At 44.2% G+C, this 25,629-nt stretch overlaps 2 protein-coding genes across 4 annotated transcripts; one reads left to right on the forward strand and one right to left on the reverse strand.

Moving 5' to 3' along the window:
- Window positions 1-1,936: 1,936 nt before the first annotated feature.
- otol1b (otolin 1b) lies at window positions 1,937-16,633 on the reverse strand. The gene is made up of 5 exons (XM_035386475.1): window positions 16,456-16,633; window positions 10,170-10,552; window positions 8,626-8,715; window positions 3,510-3,581; window positions 1,937-2,826 (listed from the first exon to the last, which is right to left on the reverse strand). Exons 2-5 carry the CDS (start codon window positions 10,546-10,548, stop codon window positions 1,937-1,939), a joined length of 1,431 nt encoding a protein of 476 aa, XP_035242366.1. The 5' UTR covers window positions 10,549-10,552; window positions 16,456-16,633.
- A 4,130-nt stretch (window positions 16,634-20,763) lies between these two features.
- Window positions 20,764-25,629, forward strand: sptssb (serine palmitoyltransferase, small subunit B). Of its 3 annotated transcripts, none has more exons than XM_035384113.1 (2): window positions 20,764-20,904; window positions 25,331-25,629. In XM_035384113.1, exons 1-2 carry the CDS (start codon window positions 20,867-20,869, stop codon window positions 25,590-25,592), a joined length of 300 nt encoding a protein of 99 aa, XP_035240004.1. In that variant the 5' UTR covers window positions 20,764-20,866; the 3' UTR covers window positions 25,593-25,629. The 3 variants fall into 3 exon arrangements, with proteins under 3 accessions (XP_035240004.1, XP_035240006.1, XP_035240005.1); XM_035384115.1 differs by lacking the exon at window positions 20,764-20,904 and adding an exon at window positions 20,967-21,265; XM_035384114.1 differs by lacking the exon at window positions 20,764-20,904 and adding an exon at window positions 21,303-21,483.

A 25,629-nucleotide genomic window follows, 5' to 3' on the forward strand; every position in this document is an offset into this window, starting at 1 on the left:
CCATTCTGCCCCTGCCCCTGACCCTGAACCTGAACCTGGGTCTGTCCATTCTGCCCCTGACCCTGAACCTGGGTCCGTCCATTCTGCCCCTGCCCCTGACCCTGGGTCCGTCCATTCTGCCCCGACCCTGACCCTGGGTCCATCCATTCTGCCCCCGACCCTGAACCTGGGTCCATCCATTCTGCCCCCGACCCTGAACCTGGGTCTGTCCATTCTGCCCCTGACCCTGCCCCTGAACCTGGGTCCGTCCATTCTGCCCCTGCCCCTGCCCCTGCCCCTGCCCATGACCCTGGGTCGGTTCTGCTGTTTTTCTGTCACTTCCTCAGAAATCGGCCCCCTTTTGGTGCCTGAGCCGATGGGCCAGGCTAAAATAATTATTATAAAAATGGCATTATCAGTCTTCTTGGTTTGGGGAAAAAATAAAGTTACTGTCTCCTTCATTTCTGAAATATCAGTTTTGTGCCATAAATGATTTGCCTTTTTTATTTTGTTTTTATTATGATTGTGAATCATTTGGTGTTTGATGTATCGACCTCTGGGCGTAAACGACTGTTTGAGCCTTCCTTTGGTGTATTTAATGCGCGGTACTGTACTGGATGTCCAGAGATTAACGGGTTTGCATCTCTCTGTAAAAATTGTACATTTCTGCCCTGGAAGTTGTATTCCTTAACTGAATTATTAATATGTTATGGTGTATTTATGTAAATGTAACTTATGGGGATAGTGCTTTTTAGTGTTTATAGTGTGGAATGTGTTCATTTAACCAAATTTAAATTAAAAAACCCCTGAATATTTGTCACTGTTTCCTGTGCAGTTTGTCACTGCTGTGATGGAGGTGTAGTCGAGCCGTGAGGCTGAATCAGCTGCTCAGCAGTAACCATGAATGCTGTAGACCTGTTAATCATTTATTTCCAGTGGCATAAAATGAAAAAGCACGCTGGAGCAGGAGCTGGGCATCACTCAGGGAGGGGCGCAGAGGTCTGTGGGGGACAGCATCACGACGAGCTCCGGGCCCAGGAGCAGCACACCCTGCTCAGCCCCCTGCTCCACCCGCCCTCCACCCGCTCCACCCGCCCTCCACCCCACCAGCCCCCCGCTCCGGGGTGCATATCTGTGGCTGGTGAGCCCCTTGTGGAACTAACAGCAGATTCTTTCACAACTAGACACACAAACTTCTCTTTTTTTATTGCTAAATCTGAGTTTATCTTCCACTAAGTTTGAGTTTCTGCTGCCCCAAGTGACCCCATTCTGATGTTTGGCTTGTGGCTGTGATTGTGGTTTGATTAAGAGTTTTCTCAGGGTCAGGGTCAGGCTTACATCAGGGTCCAGTGTGTCCTGCACATTTTCAGTCTTCAGTTTCTTATACGGAATTCATTCTGCTAATCAGGTTAGTTGATTTTTGCAAGATTTTATTTCAAAAGTGTACAAATGTTTATAAACATGACATGGTCATTAATGTATCAGCATTGCTTTCCAGTCATCTACATTTGTGAGTGTTTAGATTTTATGATTTTAAGATTATACAATACTAATACATGCTCATGTTCCTGCCAGCAGCTCCTAGCTCCATGTCAGGCTTTGGTAGAATATAACTTTGGGTGTTAGGATGTTACAAAAATTGAACATTAAAGTTAGAAAATACATCCGCTGTACTGCATTTTTATTGACAACAGACCAATAACGTGGCGCTTCATTCTTCCCTAAACTGAAACGAAAATGGTCTGGTGCAGAATGGCGCCCCTCATAAGCTGGGCGATAGCGATTGGTTAGACGGGGGATTAGGGGTGGAGTCAGGCCTTGGGGCGGGGTCAGGCCTTGCAGCGGGTGGGGTCAGGCCAGGGGGCGGTGCGAGGCCTGGCAGGGGGTGGGGCCAGGGGGCGGGGTCAGGCCAGGGGGCGGTGCGAGGCCTGGCAGGGGGTGGGGCCAGGGGGCGGGGTCAGGCCAGGTCGGCGTACAGCAGGAAGCCGGAGAAGGTGCTGTCGTCCTCGCTGCTGGAGTAGGCCCCGTTCCAGTCGCGCAGCGTCTCCAGCCACACCAGGTCGCCGGCGGCCAGGCGCAGCAGCACCAGGCCTGAGGCCTGGTCGATGTCCTGGCCGTACAGCGAGTCGCGCGTGCGCAGCCGCCGCACGCCGTTCACCACCAGGGCGGCGCGCAGCGGCCGGTTCCGCACCGTCAGGTGGTAGGCGAACACGTAGACGCCCGGGAGCGAGCAGTTGAACTTGCTGAGCGTGGCGTTGTAGTGCTCCTGCCCGTTGTAGAAGACCTTGTCGAACCGGATGGGGAACCCCGGCGGGGGGAAGGACTTGCTGGGGTACAGCCCCACGCTGAACCCCGAGCGGCCCTGCGCCTGCCCCGCCCCCTGCGCCCCCTTCATGCCGCGGGGGCCCCTGTCCCCCCTCATCCCTGGGGGGCCCCTGTCCCCCTTTGGGCCGTTCCTCCCCCTACCCCCGGGGGGCCCGACGGGACCCCGCACCCCTGGCTCCCCCTTTGGCCCCGGGGCCCCAGGTTTACCCGGATCCCCCGCCATCCCGGGGGCTCCTGGAGCTCCAGTCACCCCAGGGGGGCCCCCCTCTCCCCTCAGACCCTGGGGGCCGGGGTCCCCCCTCTCCCCCCTCTGCCCGAAAGTCCCGCAGTCCCCCTTATTCCCAGACTCTCCCTGCGCCCCTTTTTCTCCAGGCAGGCCCGGGGGTCCCGCCACCCCGTCTTGCCCCGCCGCCCCCTTCTCTCCCTTCGTCCCGTTCACACACGGGTCCCCCTTCGAACCCGGGTCGCCTTTGAACCCCGGAAATCCAAGGTCTCCTTTCTGTCCCTTGGCGCCCTGGCCCCCTGCGGGAAGATGGTGGCGTTACAGGGAGCATGTGGCGAGGGTCTGTCTTTAACAAGATGATAAAATTAAGAGTTTCAAAAAATATATTTCTACACTGCAACTACTCTCATGCAAATCAGCTGCAGGTGTAATGATGGATATCATCAGAATTGCTCTCATTGCAATCTTTAGAAAACACATTCCCAGAGACAACATCCAGCCAATCATTGCTTCTGTGTCTACAACAGTATTGTTTGTACAAATGATTGTTGTAGACACAAGCGAAGGGTTTTGGGTTTATAATTATTTTATTAGCTCCGTGTCCATATGAGTCTCTTCTCTTTATCTCTTTCCAGCTCTAAACTGGATGATAAGGAATGGGATGTCCAGCAGCCGGGAATACTGTGGAAAGTTCAGAAGCAGGGAGGGAGTCTTACCTCATCTGACACAGTGAGCCACAAAGGGAATTTATACAAGACAGAGTCTGGGTCAGTTCTATTTACATGAATCCAGAAAATAAATTTGAATTCAGTTCATTCGATTAGACTCCATGGAGGCCATGATAACTCTGTGTGTTGGTTATCTGGATGTTTTCGGGGGTCTAGGGGAATAAAGTGTTTCAAACTGGCATTACCAGTCCCCCCGCTGCAGCCATGTCACTGGTTTATACTTTTTACATGTTTTATTAAAACTAGCACCAAACCTCTCTCTCCTGGTTTTCCTGAAATTCCAGGAGTTCCCGGTATTCCAGCATTTCCTTGATCTCCTTTGCCTCCTGAAAGTAACAACATCCAAATAAAAGATGCATGCTAGTTTGCAGTTTTGCAAAATAAAAGTCTAAAAATAAATGTATGTGTCCGTTGGATTTGAAATCATGTTTATAATACAGCTGTGGTGTAATAAATGAATTATAATGTGTATCATGATTTTTATGATCAATAAAGTGTTTTCATGGAAAATAGCAAAATAAATAAGACTATAGTCTTATGTCCAAAATGGGTAAAAAGTGGCACCTTTTCCAAAATGCAATTTTTTTGTACTGATGGATTCGAAATAATGTTTATAATACACATTATAATTCATTTATTACACCACAGCTGTATCATGATTTTTATGATCAATAAAGTGTTTTCATGGAAAATAGCAATATAAATAAGACTATAGTCTTATGTCCAAAATGAGTCAAAAGTGGCACCTTTGCCAAAATGCTATTTTTTTGTACCCATGGATTCGAAATCATGTTTATAATACAGCTGTGGTGTAATAAATGAATTATAATGTGTTTCATGATTTTTATGATCAATAAAGTGTTTTCATGGAAAATGGCAAAATACATAAGACTATAGTCTTATGTCCAAAATGGGTAAAAAGTGGCACCTTTTCCAAAATGCAATTTTTTTGTACTGATGGATTCGAAATAATGTTTATAATACAGCTGTGGTGTAATAAATGAATTATAATGTGTATCATGATTTTTATGATCAATAAAGTGTTTTCATGGAAAATAGCAAAATAAATAAGACTATAGTCTTATGTCCAAAATGGGTAAAAAGTGGCACCTTTTCCAAAATGCAATTTTTTTGTACTGATGGATTCGAAATAATGTTTATAATACAGCTGTGGTGTAATAAATGAATTATAATGTGTATCATGATTTTTATGATCAATAAAGTGTTTTCATGGAAAATAGCAATATAAATAAGACTATAGTCTTATGTCCAAAATGGGTAAAAAGTGGCACCTTTGCCAAAATGCTATTTTTTTGTACTGATGGATTCGAAATCATGTTTATAATACAGCTGTGGTGTAATAAATGAATTATAATGTGTATCATGATTTTTATGATCAATAAAGTGTTTTCATGGAAAATAGCAAAATAAATAAGACTATAGTCTTATGTCCAAAATGGGTCAAAAGTGGCACCTTTCCCAAAATGCCTTATTTTGGTACCGATGGATTCGAAATCATGTTTATAATACAGCTGTGGTGTAATAAATGAATTATAATGTGTTTCATGATTTTTATGATCAATAAAGTGTTTTCATGGAAAATGGCAAAATACATAAGACTATAGTCTTATGTCCAAAATGGGTAAAAAGTGGCACCTTTTCCAAAATGCAATTTTTTTGTACTGATGGATTCGAAATAATGTTTATAATACAGCTGTGGTGTAATAAATGAATTATAATGTGTATCATGATTTTTATGATCAATAAAGTGTTTTCATGGAAAATAGCAATATAAATAAGACTATAGTCTTATGTCCAAAATGGGTAAAAAGTGGCACCTTTTCCAAAATGCAATTTTTTTTGTACTGATGGATTCGAAATCATGTTTATAATACAGCTGTGGTGTAATAAATGAATTATAATGTGTATCATGATTTTTATGATCAATAAAGTGTTTTCATGGAAAATAGCAAAATAAATAAGACTATAGTCTTATGTCCAAAATGGGTCAAAAGTGGCACCTTTGCCAAAATGCCTTATTTTGGTACCGATGGATTCGAAATCATGTTTACAATACAGCTGTGGTGTAATAAATGAATTATAATGTGTTTCATGATTTTTATGATCAATAAAGTACTTTCATGGAAAATGGCAAAATACATAAGACTATAGTCTTATGTCCAAAATGGGTAAAAAGTGGCACCTTTTCCAAAATGCAATTTTTTTGTACTGATGGATTCGAAATAATGTTTATAATACAGCTGTGGTGTAATAAATGAATTATAATGTGTATCATGATTTTTATGATCAATAAAGTGTTTTCATGGAAAATAGCAAAATAAATAAGACTATAGTTTTATGTCCAAAATGGGTCAAAAGTGGCACCTTTCCCAAAATGCCTTATTTTGGTACCGATGGATTCGAAATCATGTTTATAATACAGCTGTGGTGTAATAAATGAATTATAATGTGTTTCATGATTTTTATGATCAATAAAGTGTTTTCATGGAAAATGGCAAAATACATAAGACTATATAGTCTTATGTCCAAAACGAGTCAAAAGTGGCACCTTTGCCAAAATGCTATTTTTTTGTACCCATGGATTCGAAATCATGTTTATAATACAGCTGTGGTGTAATAAATGAATTATAATGTGTTTCATGATTTTTATGATCAATAAAGTGTTTTCATGGAAAATGGCAAAATACATAAGACTATATAGTCTTATGTCCAAAACGAGTCAAAAGTGGCACCTTTGCCAAAATGCTATTTTTTTGTACCCATGGATTCGAAATCATGTTTATAATACAGCTGTGGTGTAATAAATGAATTATAATGTGTTTCATGATTTTTATGATCAATAAAGTACTTTCATGGAAAATGGCAAAATACATAAGACTATAGTCTTATGTCCAAAATGGGTAAAAAGTGGCACCTTTTCCAAAATGCAATTTTTTTGTACTGATGGATTCGAAATAATGTTTATAATACAGCTGTGGTGTAATAAATGAATTATAATGTGTATCATGATTTTTATGATCAATAAAGTGTTTTCATGGAAAATAGCAAAATAAATAAGACTATAGTTTTATGTCCAAAATGGGTCAAAAGTGGCACCTTTCCCAAAATGCCTTATTTTGGTACCGATGGATTCGAAATCATGTTTATAATACAGCTGTGGTGTAATAAATGAATTATAATGTGTTTCATGATTTTTATGATCAATAAAGTGTTTTCATGGAAAATGGCAAAATACATAAGACTATATAGTCTTATGTCCAAAACGAGTCAAAAGTGGCACCTTTGCCAAAATGCTATTTTTTTGTACCCATGGATTCGAAATCATGTTTATAATACAGCTGTGGTGTAATAAATGAATTATAATGTGTTTCATGATTTTTATGATCAATAAAGTGTTTTCATGGAAAATGGCAAAATACATAAGACTATATAGTCTTATGTCCAAAACGAGTCAAAAGTGGCACCTTTGCCAAAATGCTATTTTTTTGTACCCATGGATTCGAAATCATGTTTATAATACAGCTGTGGTGTAATAAATGAATTATAATGTGTTTCATGATTTTTATGATCAATAAAGTGTTTTCATGGAAAATGGCAAAATACATAAGACTATAGTCTTATGTCCAAAATGGGTAAAAAGTGGCACCTTTTCCAAAATGCAATTTTTTTGGTACTGATGGATTCGAAATCATGTTTATAATACAGCTGTGGTGTAATAAATTAATTATAATGTGTTTCATGATTTTTATGATCAATAAAGTGTTTTCATGGAAAATGGCAAAATACATAAGACTATAGTCTTATGTCCAAAATGAGTCAAAAGTGGCACCTTTGCCAAAATGCAATTTTTTTGGTACTGATGGATTCGAAATCATGTTTATAATACAGCTGTGGTGTAATAAATTAATTATAATGTGTTTCATGATTTTTATGATCAATAAAGTGTTTTCATGGAAAATGGAAAACTTTAAACTTCAAATATACTGAAATAAAATATTTTTTAAAATGTAGAAAAACACTCTAGGCTTCTGTGTTTCACTGTTTTCCAGTGAAATATACTTGTATTCATGAATCTCATGAATCTCATCAGGCATGTTTCTATTCGTTTATTTCACGGTAGTCATTAACCTAATATTTTTTATAGTCCAAATAAATGGAAATATGATTTTTTAAAATTCAGAATATCTTTCTTCTTTTAAATAAAATACTATATAATACTTTAAATAAAAGACTATACTAAAAGTCTATGTATTTTACTGTTTTCCACTGAAATATATTTTTATTCATGAATCTTATCAGAAATATTTCTGTTCATTTCCTTCACTGTAGTTGTTAAACTAACATGATTTCTCATCCATTTGAATAAAAACCTGTAGTTTAAAAATGTAAAAATGCTTTATTTTCACTTTTTGGACTATAGACTATAGTCTTATGTATTTTATTGTTTTCCATTGAAGTATATATTTTTATTCATGAATCTCATTAGATGTCTTCTCTATTAATTTACTTCACTGTCATCATGAATCTAATATGATTTATAGTCAAAAAAATGGAATAAGAGCTTTTTAAAATTTTTGAAACATTTTCTCCTTTTGGACAAAAGACTATAGGCTTATGTATTTTACTGTTTTTCCACGGAAATATATTTTCATTCATGAATCTCTTCATACACATTTCAGTTATTTTATTTCCCCTGTGGTTCTTAATCTAATATGATTTTATATCCATCTGAATGGAAAAAAGCTTTTTCAATATTTCTGCATTTTTTACTTTTTTGGACATTACCCCACACTGTACACTACACTACACTATTGTTTGTTTTGAGGCTTTACAGCAAAAAAATATTCATTTTCAAGCACATTTTTGTTCATTTATTCTACTGTTGTTTTATAATAAAGATATTTTATCTGCCATGTGAGCAGAAAACGGAAATGACATTTTTTTGCATTTTATTGAAAATATTATCTCTGAATAGAAAATATTTGACAATTTTAACATCATTTCCCTTTTTGTACAGAAGACTGTCATCTTAAGCACTTTGCTGTGTTTCAGATATTTTTCATCATTAATGTTTTAAAACTTTGGTGCTTGAATAAATTTGATTTGCCCTCCATCTGAATAAAAAAAACTAGTATATTAATATTTTGAATATTTGTGTACATAAGATTATAGTCTTATGTACATTGCTGTTTTTGGGTATAACAATTTTTATTTATTTATTTATTTATTTATTTATTTAACCACGTTCATTGGATAAAGATCATTGCGTATCCATCTGAATGACATAAGACTGTAGTCCTTTGCGTGACGCTCATGCACTCTGGGGTGATGAGCTGTTAGATTTTGCACCTTTGGCTCCTCTCTCTCCTGGGACTCCTGCGGGGGCAGGTTTTCCAGGGAACCCTGTGGGGCCCATCTCCCCTTTCACACCAGGCACACCTGTTACACAGAGCACACACCCGTTACACACCCAGCACACACCTGTTACACACAGCACACCTGTTACACACCCAGCACACACCTGTTACACACAGCACACCTGTTACACACCCAGAGCACACCTGTTACACACCCAGCACACACCTTTTACACACTCAGCACACACCTGTTACACACAGCACACCTGTTACACACCAAGCACACAACTGTTACACACAGCACACCTATTACACACCCAGCACACACCTGTTACACACCCAGCACACACATGTTACACACAGCACACCTGTTACACACCCAGCACACACATGTTACACACAGCACACCTGTTACACACCCAGCACACACATGTTACACACAGCACACCTGTTACACACCCAGCACACACCTGTTACACACTCAGCGCACATCTGTTACACAGAGCACACCTGTTACACACCCAGGACACACCTGTTACACAGAACACACCTGTTACATACCCAGAACACACCTGTTACACACTCAGCACACACCTGTTACACACCCAGCACACACCTGTTACACACTCAGCACACACCTGTTACACACCCAGAGCACACCTGTTACACACTCAGCACACACCTGTTACACACCCAGAGCACACCTGTTACACACTCAGCACACACCTGTTACACAGAGCACACCTGTTACACACCCATCACACACCTGTTACACACCCAGAGCACACATGTTACACACCCAGCACACCTGTTACACACCCAGCACACACCTGTTACACACCCACCACACCTGTTACACACCCAGCACACACCTGTTACACACTCAGTCAGGTTCAGTAACAGAGCTCAGTCAGGCTCAGTCAGGCTCAGCAGCAGTGCTCAGTCAGGCTCAGTCAGGTTCAGCAGCAGAGCTCAGTCAGGTTCAGTCAGGTTCAGTAGCAGAGCTCAGTCAGGCTCAGTCAGGCTCAGCAGCAGTGCTCAGTCAGGCTCAGTCAGGTTCAGCAGCAGAGCTCAGTCAGGTTCAGTCAGGTTCAGTAGCAGAGCTCAGTCAGGCTCAGTCAGGCTCAGCAGCAGTGCTCAGTCAGGCTCAGTCAGGTTCAGCAGCAGAGCTCAGTCAGGTTCAGTCAGGTTCAGCAGCAGAGCTCAGTCAGGTTCAGTCAGGTTCAGCAGCAGTGCTCAGTCAGGCTCAGTCAGGCTCAGTCAGGCTCAGTAGCAGTGCTCAGTCAGGCTCAGTCAGGCTCAGTAGCAGAGTTCAGTCAGGTTCAGCAGCAGAGCTCAGTCAGCTTCAGCAGTGGAGCTCAGCCAGGCTCAGTCAGGTTCAACACTGTTACACACAGTCTGCAGGGGTCTCATTAACATCACACTTTGTGGGGTAAAGCTTTCATCTGTTCACAGGAGGAATGGACAGAGTAATTTTTGGGATCCCCATCAGAGGGGTCCCGGGGGGGGGGGGGGTCACTCTCACTCTCTCTCTACCTGGGGGTCCTCTGTCGCCCGATGGGCCGTGGGGGCCCCGCTCTGGGGGGCAGCATTCGCAGAAGTTGAAGTAGCACTCGTTGTAGTCCAGGGTGTAGTTCTCATGCCCGGCACCAGGGGGCGCCGTGCTGTCTGTGTGGTACTCTGGTAGGAAGTCACTGGGATAGGTGCTCTCTGTGGTGGACAGGAAGTCCGCTGGCTGGGTGACGGGGCGCGTCGTGGTGACGGCGGGCGGGGGCGGGGCCGGCGGACCAGCGGGCTTTTTGGTGAACTTGTACTTTGGTTTCTGCGTGGTTTTAGCCGACACCTGAGCCGCCATGGACAGGACGGCCAAAACCGCAGCTACCAGGAGCACCGGGCGAAGAGAGGCCGTCTTCATCTTACTGTCAGAGAGAAGAGAGAGCGAGGCTTCACCCAGAGGCTGTCACTCAAACGCCACGCTGTCAAAGACATACAATCATAACCATTTTAAAGAAGAACACTGTACTGAATATTGGTTGAAATAAGTTTCCTTTAAAATTGTTAGTAATCTGCAACAGATTTACAGGTGTCTAAAGGGTAAAATTATTTTAAATAATTACTTGGCCAATGTCAGTTCTGTCCCCAAAAAAAGAAAAATGTTTTGTTGGGCAGGGTGGGGGCTGAAATGTATGAATTATAATAATTATAATTATAATACCTCTAAAAGACAACTTGAGCATCTGTAGAAACCAAAGAGGAAATGAACTGTGAAACCAATCCAAACAAGAGGGTGTTGTAGTTTAGTTAGGACACTAAGATGAGCACATAGATGAAACAAGCATTACTAGTAAGGTTCACCAATGCCTGCTGTGTGTAGAGCTGCAGAAGCCTTCTAACTTCAAGACTGCAGGGCGGACATTATGAAGCTGCTATGAAATACTATCACATACTTATAAAATATTGAGGAAACCATCTAAATCTCTATGGTCAAAAGAGTAATATTTACCAGAGATACTTCTCTCTGCATATCTCGGGCAAATAGTTATTTGATTTTAACGGAGTTATTTCATACTTCTACACTTCTCCTCTGAGATGTCCTCACCTAAAGCTCAAGGCTGATCGTGCCGTACAGACATTCAGAACAAGAGACAGGCGGTTCTCAAACACGATGACCACTCCAGAAAAAAACAGTCTTTCTTCCCAATTTAAATTCATCCTTCCTGGCAGTTTGCTTTAAAAAAAAAACATTAATTTCCAAGTCATCCGCAGTGAGAGAGGAAAGCTCTTTGCGGTTTGATGGGTCCAAACCTCCCGGCTTTAAAGTCGGTCTCTGGTGTAAGAGGGCTTACGTTGGCCAGAAAGGCTTGATGAATTAATCGGATCGGTCTCAACGCCATTTCTCAGCTTTCAACTTCTCAAATTCAATACAGTCAAAGAAAATGCAACCGAACACTAGACCCTAAACAGATTGAAGACTCTCAGTACTTACCCTGTGAAGGAACAGTTCATGAGCGATCATGCACCCATGCCCAAATGGTACCTTGGAGAGCTCAGAAGCTTCCAGATCCATCCCTCTGAGTTTGCCCCATCACCCCACTGCAGCAGAGCCCCGGCCAATCACAGCGCAGCAGGCACACAGGGGTGCTTTTTATAAACCCGAGGAAATGCAAATGTTTGGTGGTGGGAGTTTGGGGGGGCGCGGGCCGCAGATTTTGGGAGGAAGGGGGCCCGTATCTTTACCCCCCTTGTGCTGGGGGCCTTTGTGACACAGGACACCGGCCTCCCGACTGTTCCCCTCCATAAAAGGGCCCGGCAGGGGGGGGCGATACCGGCCGGTCACCTGATACGGGAGGAATTCCTGCTTTACCCACGCTGCAGTTGGGCAGGGGGATTAAAGGCAGTCCCAGGAGGGGGGGGGAGGGGCGGGGGGGTCAGCAGGGTGTAATGCATGCTGGGATATGGAGCCAGACCACAGTCTACCTGCCACAGGTGAGCGAGTGCAGACAACCCTCCTCAGAGAGGAGGGGTTTCACCTGCTGCGCCCCAAAATCCTCTCACAAGACCTGCACCTCCATCCCCTATGGACAGCCCTTCATTAAGCACTTTAAATTATTCATTCATTAATTGCATTTATATAGCACTTTTTCGACTTTCCGAACGCTCAAAGTGCTTTAGAGTGATGAGGGGGAACTCACCTCACCCCCCACCAGTGTGTAGCACCCACCTGGGTGATGCACGGGAGCCATTTTGCACCAGAACGCTCACCACACATTAGCGAAGGTGGAGAGGGAGAGAACATTTTTTAGCCAATTCAATCAGGGGATGATTTTGGTGGCAAGTTTGTGAGAGCCAGATCTGGGATTTAGCCAGGACACCTATTATTATTATTATTATTATTATTATCACACAGTAATCTTCATTATGATGATTATGATGATTCATCATGGGCAGCAGTGTAGCACAGTGGGTTAGAAACTGGGCTTGTAACTGAAAGGTCATAGGTTCGATTCCTGGGTAAGACACTGCCGTTGTACCCTTGAGCAAGGTACTTAATCTGCATTGTTTCAGTAAATATCCAGCTGTATAAATGGATACAATGTGAAATGCTATGTAAAAGTTGTGTAAGTCACTCTGGATAAGAGTCTGATCACATCCTGCAGTGAGATGCTCAGTCACCAGAGGAAGAGTCACTCTTCTGTTTTTCCTTACATATTGCACTAATGCACAGGCATCACAGTCATTCAATGTGCACTTTTAATCACAATTTCTGACCCTATTTACTGAAGTCTTTCTCATAGATCTAAATGCAGATGTCACTTTAGTCCCTGTTCCTATTGAAACACAATTTGAGCAGCTCTGAAGCCCCAATAATGAATCCTCTTTCAAAGTCACTTAGATCGTTTCCTCTTGCCATCTTGATCCAAAATCGAGGTCAACTGGGCCTGCTCAGCATTTTTATACATGCCACAGAACATGATAGGATGTTAATTTCTTAATTGTAGCATGCAGTACATCTCTATGGAAGCATCTGCATTTGTTATGTTTCTCAACTCATTTATTCAGGTTTTTCCATTAATTTGAAACTTCCGTTTGAAATGTCAAATCATACAGCCTGAAAATATCATGCTTTATATGTCTTTCCTTACATAATGTTCATCAGGAACCAATTTATTCATCCTTTGTACATATTCAAGAGCTAATAGATCATTTTTGCAGAGTGAAACTGCACACAATACTGTGTGCAATAAAGTGTGGACTGATAAAAGCATGGTATTAACATCAACATAGCTTCCTACATACTGTGTACATCCAGGCGCAGGTATACTCTGTAGCAGGTATAAACTGAAGCAGGTGTACTCTGGAGCAGGTGTAGATGTAGCCTGTAGCAGGTATACCCTGCAGGTATACCAGGTGTACCCAGTCGCAGGTGTACTCTGCAGGTATACCAGGTGTACCCTGTCGCAGGTGTACCCTGCAGGTATACCAGGTGTAACTCTAAGCTCCTCTTCCTGCCCTACAGTGACCATGCTTTTCAGATGCTATCATTGCCCTCTACTTGGCTTTTATCCAAGAAAGCTTTTGCCTAAAGAGCAATGAAAATATCACTCAATCAGCGTGTGCTGTAGGTAATCCATGCAACGGAGAAGGAGAAAATGCCCTCCCACTGAGCTACTCAACATACCATCACAGCCAATGACATCCAGCCTTCCACACTGAGCTACTCATCACAGCCAATGACATCCAGCCTTCCACACTGAGCTACTCATCTCAGCCAATGACATCCAGCCTTCCACACTGAGCTACTCATCACAGCCAATGACATCCAGCCTTCCACACTGGGCTACTCATCACAGCCAATGATATCCAGCCTTCCACACTGAGCTACTCATCACAGCCAATGATATCCAGCCTTCCACACTGAGCTACTCATCACAGCCAATTATATCCAGCCTTCCACACTGAGCTACTCATCACAGCCAATGACATCCAGCCTTACACATTGAGCTACTCATCACAGTCAATGACATCCAGCCTTCCACACTCAGCTACTCATCACAGCCAATGACATCCAGCCTTCCACACTCAGCTACTCAACATACCATCACAGCCAATGACATTCAGCCTTCTACACTGAGCTACTCATCACAACCAATGACATGCAGCCTTCCACACTGAGCTACTCATCACAGCCAATGACAAATACTCAACACCAGCATGCTCCCCAACATGCCAAGCAATGCAAAAACGTGTTAATATGCAAGGTTCCAGGTATCCAGGGGTAACATTCAAGGCATCATATTATTTGTTTGGAACCTTTTTCTAATTTTTTTTTCTCACTAAAATTATCAGATCAGCCAGAATGAATGCACGCACAGAATTCCATCTGAAGCAGCATTATGCCACTGAAGGAAAACAGAGATGAGATTAATCCGGCATTGCGAAACATTGGAAATGTCAAACAGCCAATCACAGTGAAGAACAGCCAAAAATAAAAAGGAGAAACAAGTCTAGAGAAAGAGGGGAGAGAAAAAAAGGAAAGCGGGAAGACATGAGAGGGACAGAGCAACAGGGGAATGATGGAGAGTAAGGGAGAGAGAGAGAAGGAGCGTAAGGGATAGAGAGAAAGAGAGAGGGAGCTTTGTCTACGCCTGAACAATCAAGGGTGTCACTCGATCCCCTAAGTGCGCTCCCTAATTCTCCCTAATCGCACGGGGTCAAAGAAGCAGAAACTCCATCCTCACCGAGCGGCCGCGGTTTCATCTGAAGCAGAGCAGCGGTCTGAAGGTCTGATCTGAAGCAGAGCAGCACTCTGAAGGTCTGATCTGAAGCAGAGCAGCACTCTGAAGGTCTGATCTGAAGCAGAGCAGCATTCTGAAGGTCTGATCTGAAGCAGAGCAGCATTCTGAAGGTCTGATCTGAAGCAGAGCAGCGGTCTGAAGGTCTGATCTGAAGCAGAGCAGCATTCTGAAGGTCTGATCTGAAGCAGAGCAGCATTCTGAAGGTCTGATCTGAAGCAGAGCAGCACTCTGCAGGTCTGATCTGAAGCAGAGCAGCATTCTGAAGGTCTGATCTGAAGCAGAGCAGCACTCTGCAGGTCTGATCTGAAGCAGAGCAGCATTCTGAAGGTCTGATCTGAAGCAGAGCAGCATTCTGAAGGTCTGATCTGAAGCAGAGCAGCATTCTGAAGGTCTGATCTGAAGCAGAGCAGCACTCTGCAGGTCTGATCTGAAGCAGAGCAGCATTCTGAAGGTCTGATCTGAAGCAGAGCAGCGGTCTGAAGGTCTGATCTGAAGCAGAGCAGCACTCTGAAGGTCTGATCTGAAGCAGAGCAGCACTCTGCAGGTCTGATCTGAAGCAGAGCAGCAATCTGAAGGTCCAGCATGAAGTGTGCGCTTTGAACCTCCAACGCATCACACAGAAAATGATGGACAACACTCGCAGCACATATTTCTCTCTTTCCCTCTCTCTCCCTCCCTCCCTCCTGTTCACCCTCTCTCTCTCTCTGCTCCCAGAAGAGCGTACTATAGAATATAATGACTCCATTTCCCAGCCATAATTTCTTGAACTACTTTACCCATCATTGAAAGCAAGAAAACACAAGACCCAGAGTGAAATAAGGAGCTATTTGTATACTGACAACGAGAAGCAGATCAATGAGGTTTCTTACTTAAATTTAACACAACACAACACAACACAACAGAAATACATACATAGGAAAGCTGGTTCTGTTGTGTTGTGTTGTGTTGTGTTGTGTTGTGTTGTGTTGTGTTGTGTTGTGTTGTGTTGTGTTGTGTTTTTTGTGTTGTGTTGTGTGTGTTGTGTTGTGTTGTGTTGTGTTGTTTGTGTTGTGTTGGTTTGTTTTGTGTTGTGTTGTGTTGTTTGTGTTGTGTTGTGTTGTGTTGTTTGTGTTGTGTTGTGTTGTGTTGTGTTGTGTTGTGTTGTGTTGTGTTGTGTTGTGTTGTGTTGTGTTGTGTTGTGTTGTGTTGTGTTGTGTTGTGTTGTGTTGTGTTGTGTTGTGTTGTGTTGTGTTGTGTTGTGTTGTGTTGTGTTGTGTTGTGTTGTGTTATGTTGTGTTGTGTTGTGTTATGTTATGTTATATGTAAAACCGTGCACATTACATACAAATGATATAATGATCTACACAGTTTAGGAAAAGGCACCAGCTCAGCGGATTATATGTAACATTAATTTTGAAAATTACTTTGTAAGTCACGTTTTAACTGCTCAGTTGAAATGTGTCAATGTTTGGGTCAACAGACATAAAAGCATTCTAGCCCAAATCCCACGGGTCCCATCAGCAGCAGACTGAGAGTCACTCATTTACCTGCAGGGGTTTCGGCAGGTGAGTCGCCCCGCGTCCCGGTGCGGTAGGTCCCCTGCTCCGGGAGGAAATGCTTCGGGTGATCAGCGCACCGATAAGACAGCGGCTGCTGCTGATTGGTCGATGTGTGGCATTAAAGAAGCTGCAAGCGGGAGGCGGGACCACCCTGTTCCCTCTCAAGCGTCCCGGGGTCATCGATAAGGAGGTCTCAAGCGGCATGAGGGCGAACCCCACCCCCACACCCCGAAACCTGACACAGTCCTGTGAGCATTGTAATGCTCGTTCTCCATTTACCCTGCTGAGTCTCCTTCCCTCTATACCCCCCTCGCTCTCCCCCTCACCCTCTCTCTATACCCCCCTCACTCTCCCCCTCCCTCTCTCTCTCTCCCCTCTCACTCACTCTCAGTGCCTCTCCCCCTCACTCTCCCCCTCCCTCTCTCTCTCCCCCCTCTCACTCACTTTCAGTGCCTCTCCCCCTCACTCTCCCCCTCCCTCTCTCTCTCGCCCCTCTCACTCACTCTCAGTGCCTCTCTCTCTTGCTATCTCCCTCACTCTCTCTCTCTCCCCCTCCTGCTCACTCTCAGTGCCCTTCTCTATTGCTCTCTCTCTCTCAATTCAATTAAAAAACACTTTATTGGCATGACTTACTTCAGTAAAAAGCTTTACAAAACACACAATGTGCATAAAGTACAGTGTAATGTCATGTTATAAAAATCTCTCTGTGCCACTCTTCCTCTCTTTCTCCCTGTCTACCTCTGCTTTAAATGCCATCATTTGTTTACCTGTGGTCCTTTGATTCAGTCCGTTGAAACCTTGCAGCTTTGAAGAGAACTTCCCTGTTTTTCCTCTCAGGTGAGCCATCAGTGTCACACGAGGCAAAAGGACACCTGTGTGGGGGCATACTGTAACCCCTCAGAATGGGGCAGTGAGAGACTGGTGTGACCCTAATCATTAAGAAATTATAATGAATTGTCATTTGTTGTTTTATTAATGTTGTTCTTAAGTTTGTGTATTTGCATGTACTTGTTAGGTGTTTTTTTAAATAATTGTTGGCATTGCATTGTACGTTATGTACATTGTAATGTGTTTTGTAAAGATTTGGCAACACGTACTGAAATAAGTCATGGCAATAAAGCATTTTGAATTGAATCGAATTGACTGGTGTGGTCACACGGCACTAACATTAGCACACCACTAGATGGCAGACTGGCGCAATAAATTACCCTGGCCTCTAATCTCTCGATCATTTTTACGAATTGAGCAGTCAAAGTACTAAACTCAATTGTTTGAAATGCAAAGACAATTAAAGACCGTTCACGGCAGTGATTTTAAAATATTTTTATTTAGTAAAAGCATTCAGTAGCACCCATGTGTGTTCGTTGGGCAAATACCATAAGGTTGGAGGTTTCATGAGAAGTAAAACACATTTAATAAATTCTGTCACTTGAGGCCAAACCATTATGGATATTTAAGCATTCTGTGATTAATATGGAGCTCTCCAGCACCACCACATTGGGGTAGGACTGGTACCTAAAACAGATTATTGCTCTGATAGTGAATATAGATGTCAGATTTCATCGTTTTAGGTTAAACCATTATGGATTTACTGGCATTTTTGTGATAAGCATGCCCACTGAAAGTTAATTGGCTCTTCATTAAGCTGTCCCTTGCGGAAAGGTAACGCTACAGTTGGTCATAGATGCACCACACAGAATTTCCTGTGAACTGGTTAACATTTGTAGGAGAATAAACATTTAAAGTGCTTTTAAGGAAACGCAGAATCCAATACAGCAGCAATTATGGGTCCTAGAGGCAATGTTACAGGGACCTGCATATCACATCTTATTCCAAAATGGCATTAGGCAGAGGGCTGGGCTTCCTAGTGTCAAAATTTTGTTGTGTGCACTACAGTGCCATCGTGTGGCTAAACTGTGTCATATTTTAACTGAATCAAGACTCAGCCTTCCAAACAAGCCGGGCAAATGTGGTAAGCCTGATCAATATCAGCTATATGTAATTAAAAATAAAGAATTGTGATATAAAAACAAAAAGGTTCCAGTACCTGTGGTGCTTAGGCTTTGCCTTAATGTCATACGGTGCACTTAGGCTTTGCCTTAATGTCATACGGTGCACTTAGGCTTTGCCTTAATGTCATACGGTGCACTTAGGCTTAGCCTTAATGTCATACGGGTCCCTCCCCAGCAGGGGGAGGAACAGAAGGGTCACTGCATGACTCATATCCTTCCTGACCTGAAAAAGAAAAAAGTTTTATTTTTTGTGTGCAACAATTTTGCCTGCAATTTAACTGTCACCTGCAACCTACTCAACCCATTTGATTATTACCTATGATAGATCCCTTATTGCATTATATCCCTCTACAGCCGGGTTCCTCCTGAGGTTTCTTCCCAGTGGGGGGTTGTTTTACCTCACTGCTCGCTTTTTGGGGGTTCAGGCCTGGTTTTTGCTCCTCTCGTTCTGTTACTCTGTAAAGCATCTTTGTGACAAATGTCAATAAAGAGCGCAATACAAATATGATGCAATTGATTCCATTTGAACTCTAATTCATAATCAACAAACATTAATAAAAATGTTTTTTAAAATCTTTGTTCTTCTTATTAAAAGGCGACAAACACAGGCCTACACGCACTGAAAACAGCATGAGATGAATAAGGATACCTGCTATTTGCCCTTGGTTCATTTACTCGTTTACTTATTTTGCAGTGTGTGGGCAGCATTTTTTTTCTAACATACATACATACATACCGATACGCAGATAAACCCAAGGAAACGGGGGGGGGGGGGGGGCTTACAGCGCCATAGCAACAGCGTCAGTGCCTCAGCCCTCCCGGCTATATCTCTCCGTGTTGTCGTTGGCAAGTATCCAAACATCAAACGCGTTCAGTCTATCTAATCGACGTGAATATCACAGGCTATCGCTGGATATCACAGAAATAGGTAAAACGCCCTTTGCCTTATCAGACAGGGCCAGATTTATTTGCTCATACGAGCTGTAATATTCAACCTGAACCCCTTTCGTCAACATTCTCTGTTTTACAGTAGATATGCGCTGAATTCTCATTGGCCGTACTAAACTGCCACGCACCCACAGATAGGTGCTGCATTCTTATAGGCCGTACAACATTAGAGCACATATACAGGTATGTAGTAATTCGACCAGTTTCATCCAGTGGAAAAAGAAAATAAAAAAAGACACACATGGGCTGACTTTCCTGCATGGCCCAAACATGCAAGGAAACACAAACTTGTGTGACATTTGGTTATACACCCATACATTATTATTATTATTATTGTTATTATTATTATTATTATATCTGTAGAACCCAGCTTGGTGATGCACAGCAGGTATTTCATACCATAATACTGTACGTGACACGTGAGCTGAAGTGGATAGAGAACGCAACACCAACCACCACCACATTCATCATCGTACTCCTACAAATAATAACCTATAATACCCATCGATAATAATCTGCATCATACATTATGGATTATATGATGCTGCTGCAGTCAGCGCAGTCGCAGTGGATCGCCCTGTACCACCGCCATTCCCGTAAACAAGTGTGGCTGTGCTGCTCGACCAGCATGCTCTAAAGAGTGAGAATGTAATACTGTGTTATGAATGCGTGTGTGTGTGTACATGAGTATCAACGTGCAGAAGCCGCTCGCCTGGCAGAGCCGTCGGTGCTGTTTTTGACGCTGGAGCTGCTGACCAGTGTACCGTGTAACGAACTGCTGAAATACTGACGCATACAACGGAACTGCCGTCGCGCGGCACCTGCACCGCTGCACATCCGCACAGCCCTTCGACAGCGTTTGCAAAGCCTACACACCCGGGCGAATCCCGCCATGCGTCACATTGTAAAAGACATCACGATCTCTGCCCCTCGTCTATCCTGTTCTGTACGAAATTCGTGGGGCATTACGAACAATTCGGGGTCGTCATACGTTTACACACGGGTTTTTGGCAGGCCAGTGTGTACCTTTACCAGACTTATTATGAGACGCGCACGTGGAACCCAATCACAGCCATACAAAATGCCCAATGCGGCAAACCCACAGTGTTAAATGACATCGCTACGCTGCGATAGCTTCGGGATAGCGTAACAGACATTCACACAATAGATGAATGGGCGACTTTTTATTTCTACATAATCTATGAAAACGTGTAAAAAAACTGCAATAATTATTTTCCCACAGTGTTCTAAACACGTCCTGTTCCCATGCGTATTTTTCACCAGCAGTATCCAATCACATTCAGTTAGCTTATGGCATCCCTAAATAAACAGTCGTCCTGCTGTAAATAAAATATAATGTGTTTGCTTTAAGATGTGATCCACCTTCGGTCGCCGTTACAATTAATGTCTTCCACACCATTGCTGGGCACGGCACACGGATGACGGAGAATCTGTGGCTTTCCTCCGTTTCAGTAAGGTATCTTATGAGCTGAGCAGCCCGTCACCACCGAGCTCGCGTGGAGGTATTTCAACAAGTAAGGCATTTTTGTCTGTTTATATAGGGTAGGGGACAGGACGTCACGACCTGTTCCACGACAAGGCATCACGAAGATGTAAGTCTAGATAGATGTTACAGCGAGCAAAAGTTTCTGGAAAGCATCTAATTCGTCAGCGTTCTTTCTCTGCGGCAAACGCCAGTGGTGTTTTGTCGGGTGTCGACTGAATAAATGCACGGTTTTAGATACTGTGTGCGCAGTATAATGCTATAGCGGCAGAATGTTGCGCTCAGCCTGCTGTTCCCATTAGCTCTCGCGCTGGACTATCCGTCCGTGGTACAGGTGAGTGTAAACAGGAGTGGTGGGTGTGGTATAATGCGAGAAAAGGGAGAAAGCGAATATGACCTGGCGTTGAGCGAACTGGTCGGACTACTTTTCGTTTACATAAAGCAGCGGGCCGCCACTGGGACGCAGTCCATTGTCTCCAGGGTCCCGTAATAAACTTTGACCAACATAACTGCGGCACCGCAGTGCGCGCGCTGTCGCTGGCTGTTCTCGAGGTGAGTACTGCTTTTCATCGCGACCGCCGCTTCGGAAAGGCTTCCCACGCTGGCTTTTGACTGCAGGGATCCTTGCACCGCTACAATATCTCATTAGCGCATCCTCCTCAGGGCTGCTCTCCATCTGAAGTTAAATCTGCGGGCTGTGCTAAATTTTTGGCTAAACGAATCAGAAGGCGGGATAGTAAATATTGTAAACGCAGCGGTGCGAGATGCTGAAACAGACTAAATTCACATTATCATTTGAATTGTTTTATGGAACTATAATCGCTTTGAGGCTATTATAGCCATGCGATTAAACGGCATGCCAGAGGTGGTTTTAACAAGACATTGTAGTGACAGGAACTTGTGTTTAATATTCATGACACCTGAAATCGTCTGCGTGAACCGAAATGTTTTCGTTGTGGTGCGGTCACGGTTTAACGGCTTCGCACGGGTCACGAGCCTTTTTTATCGTTTGGTGACAGTTTTGATAACATACTTATAACGTGGGCTAACATCGTAAACACTGCGCTATCATTTTCACAAATCCATCTGGCATATTAACCTTTAAACGGCCGTTTGTCTCTAGGTGGAGGAGTTCCACACAAACAGTTGTGCCAAGCGGTGCTCCATAAGCGCCAGGCTCGTGCCAGACTGATTGACAGTACCGTTGCGCTCGGAAACCATCGATCATAACCAGTCATAGTGATGGAGGTTGAATCCGTGAGCATTTTTAAGTGTCTCTTGGCTCTCGTCCGGGATTGTTTGTATGGCAGAAGGAACGTTTCTGAAATATCCTGAAATTACATTCACATGTACAGACGACTTAATTAGGTTCACTTTAGAATCGATTGAACGGCATTTGGAGCGGACGGTGTGAGCGGCATTTGGAGCTGGTGGGGTGAGCCTGTCTTTTCGCGGGCAGTTTGCTGACTCACCGACTCTTTGGTGGTGGAAAGTGTTTGAAAATAAAGGCGAGGGCTGGACTGCGCTCTGTGCTGCATAGTGTCCTCTGGCCAACACTTGCCCAGCCAGTCCAGCATCTCCCGAGATGCAGGGAGCTTTATGTGTGTGTGTGTGTGTGTGTGAGTGTGTGTGTGTGTGTGTTTGAGCATGGGTGTGTGGGTGTTTGCAGGTGTGTGTGTGTGTGAGCGTGTGTGTGTGTGTGTGAGAGAGAGCATGGGTGTGTGCATGTGTGTGGGTGTGTGTGTGAGCATGTGAGTGTATGTGAGCGTGGGTATGTGTGTGTGTGAGAGATCATGGGTGTGTGTGTGAGCATGTGAGTGTATGTGAGCGTGGGTATGTGTGTGTGAGCGTGGGTGTGTGTGTGAGTGTGTGAGTGCACATGGGTGCATGTGTGTGTGCATGCGCGTGTGTGTGTGTGTGCATGTTCGTGCGTGCGTTGATGTGTATGCGTGTGTCCCTCTTATAAAGCAGAGTGAATTCATGGCGATATGGTGGTGTTGGGCTGCAGTCAGCAGTAGGGGTGGATCCTAAGTGCGGTATGCTGGTGTTGGGCTGCAGTCAGCAGTAGGGCTGGATCCTAAGTGCGGTATGCTGGTGTTGGGCTGCAGTCAGCAGTAGGGGTGGATCCTAAGTGTGGTATGCTGGTGTTGGGCTGCAGTCAGCAGTAGGGGTGGATCGTAAGTGCGGTATGCTGGTGTTGGGCTGCAGTCAGCAGTAGGTGTGGATCGTAAGTGCGGTATGGTGGTGTTGGGCTGCAGTCAGCAGTAGGGCTGGATCGTATGCTGGTGTTGGGCTGCAGTCAGCAGTAGGGGTGGATCGTATGCTGGTGTTGGGCTGCAGTCAGCAGTAGGTGTGGATCGTATGCTGGTGTTGGGCTGCAGTCAGCAGTAGGGGTGGATCGTATGGTGGTGTTGGGCTGCAGTCAGCAGTAGGGCTGGATCGTAAGTGCGGTATGGTGGTGTTGGGCTGCAGTCAGCAGTAGGGCTGGATCGTAAGTGCGGTATGGTGGTGTTGGGCTGCAGTCAGCAGTAGGTGTGGATCGTAAGTGCGGTATGCTGGTGTTGGGCTGCAGTCAGCAGTAGGGCTGGATCGTAAGTGCGGTATGGTGGTGTTGGGCTGCAGTCAGCAGTAGGGCTGGATCGTAGGTGCGGTATGGTGGTGTTGGGCTGCAGTCAGCAGTAGGGCTGGATCGTAGGTGCGGTATGGTGGTGTTGGGCTGCAGTCAGCAGTAGGGCTGGATCGTAAGTGCGGTATGCTGGTGTTATTCGGTTTCCTTCCTCATTCTCAAAGAACACTCACGAGAAGGGGCCGTTATTTACCAAGTGTGTGTGCGTGTCCGCCTGCCCCCCCCCACCTCCCCACCTCCCCTCCGCCCTGCAGTAAGTGTCTGAGTGCCCCTGGGGGGCCACATTCCTGCAGTATGTGTATAACTGCCCGCCTCCCCACCCCCTCGGGAAATTATAGCTGTGCACTCTGGAGGAGGATTTATTAATAAACATCTTTCTAAACAGGTTTTTATTTTTTTTTTAATTTTATTCTTGGGTATCTTTTATTTTTTGCTTGAAACGTTTTACTTTGAAACTACTCAGTTTGACATGATTGGCACTCTCCTGACCTGAACTGAGCATCACAGCAACACATACTGCACACCACATTAACACATACTGCACACCCCCCCAGAGGTCCTCCCTTTGTCATGTGCCTGTGTTGGAGCCGTGGGCTATGTTTTCACTGTCTGGTTTGTTGTATTTGTTTTACACCTTTAACTCCTCACATGTACACGTTCAGGTGTATCCATGCATCTGCACACACTACTGACAGTACTGACTACCCCACTCCACTCTGTTTATGTCTACATTTCGCTAATAAATTAATTTGCTATAATGTTTGGCAACATTCAACGTGTGGTCTCCCTCCTTTTGCCATGGCTTACGAGCTGGCCATGACACCATATTAACACATACTGAACACCACATTAACACATACTGAACACCACATTAATACATACTGAACACCACATTAATACATACTGAACACCACATTAATACATACTGAACACCACATTAACACATACTGCACACCACATTAACACATACTGAACACCACATTAACACATACTGAACACCACATTAACACATACTGAACACCACATTAATACATACTGAACACCACATTAACACATACTGAACACCACATTAGCACATACCGAACACCACATTAACACATACCGCACACCACATCAACACATAAAGCACACCACATCAACACATACCGCACACCACATCAACACATAAAGCACACCACATTAACACATAATGGACACCACATTAACACATACTGCACACCACATTAACACATACTGCACACCACATCAACACATACTGAACACCACATTAACACATACTGCACACCACATTAACACACAAAGCACACCACAGCTGTAAACATGTACAGTAATTTAGTGAGGTGAGGCTGAAGTACTCATATATTGAGCTTTTTTATCTTTGCAAATGACATAAAAGTCCAGTTTAATCTGAAGGCCTTTACGCTTGCCATTATCCATCCAACCAAAACACGGCAAGTTCCTGTTTTTGGCGCTGAGTGTCTTACTGGAGGCTGCCTGAGGCTAACGCAAGGCCTTCAGTGAAAACAAGGACTTACCTTGAGTTTAATTTCACCTCTCTGTGAAGCACTAAAATCAATATCAATATCACTTCCAAAACATGAATTAGAGTTTGGAAGCTGCACCACCAGCCAGGAGACTTAGGACAGCATGTTCACTTGGCACCATTACACACTGTTTAGATTCTGCGTTGACTCAGTTCTGTGTGTGTGTGTGTATGTGTGTGTGTCTGTGTGTGTGTGTGTGTGCGCGCGTGCGTGCGACTCCCGCCACCAGTGTGACAGAAAGTTCCGGAATGGATGTGAAGAACCTGAAGGAGTACCTGTGCTGGCTGTACTACCAGTACCTGCTCATCACGGGGATCTACGTCCTGGAGCCGTGGGAGCAGTCCATCTTCAACACGGTCTTCTTCACCATGGTCGCCATGGTGATCTACACGTCCTACGTCTTCGTGCCCATCCACGTGCGCCTGGCGCTGGAGTTCTTCTCGGGGCTGTGTGGGGGGCAGGAGGAGAGCACGGTGGCCCTCATGAACTAACGGGGGCGTGTCCCTAGGAGGGGGGGTTCCTCGGGTG

Source organism: Anguilla anguilla, chromosome 12 (assembly GCF_013347855.1).
Source record: "Anguilla anguilla isolate fAngAng1 chromosome 12, fAngAng1.pri, whole genome shotgun sequence".
In the NCBI taxonomy this organism is placed as follows: domain Eukaryota; kingdom Metazoa; phylum Chordata; class Actinopteri; order Anguilliformes; family Anguillidae; genus Anguilla; species Anguilla anguilla.

Excerpts from the sequence above, each read along its gene's own strand:
- otol1b (XM_035386475.1), bottom strand. The coding sequence starts at position 10,548 with ATGAAGACGGCCTCTCTTCGCCCGGTGCTCCTGGTAGCTGCGGTTTTG. Across the intron at positions 8,716-10,169 it reads GGGCGACAGAGGACCCCCAG|GTGTGCCTGGTGTGAAAGGG; the intron begins GTAGAGAGAGAG and ends TCTGTGTAACAG. Across the intron at positions 3,582-8,625 it reads AGGAGAGAGAGGAGCCAAAG|GAGGCAAAGGAGATCAAGGA; the intron begins GTGCAAAATCTA and ends TGTTACTTTCAG.
- sptssb (XM_035384113.1), top strand. The coding sequence starts at position 20,867 with ATGACGGAGAATCTGTGGCTTTCCTCCGTTTCAGTAAG. Across the intron at positions 20,905-25,330 it reads CTTTCCTCCGTTTCAGTAAG|TGTGACAGAAAGTTCCGGAA; the intron begins GTATCTTATGAG and ends TCCCGCCACCAG.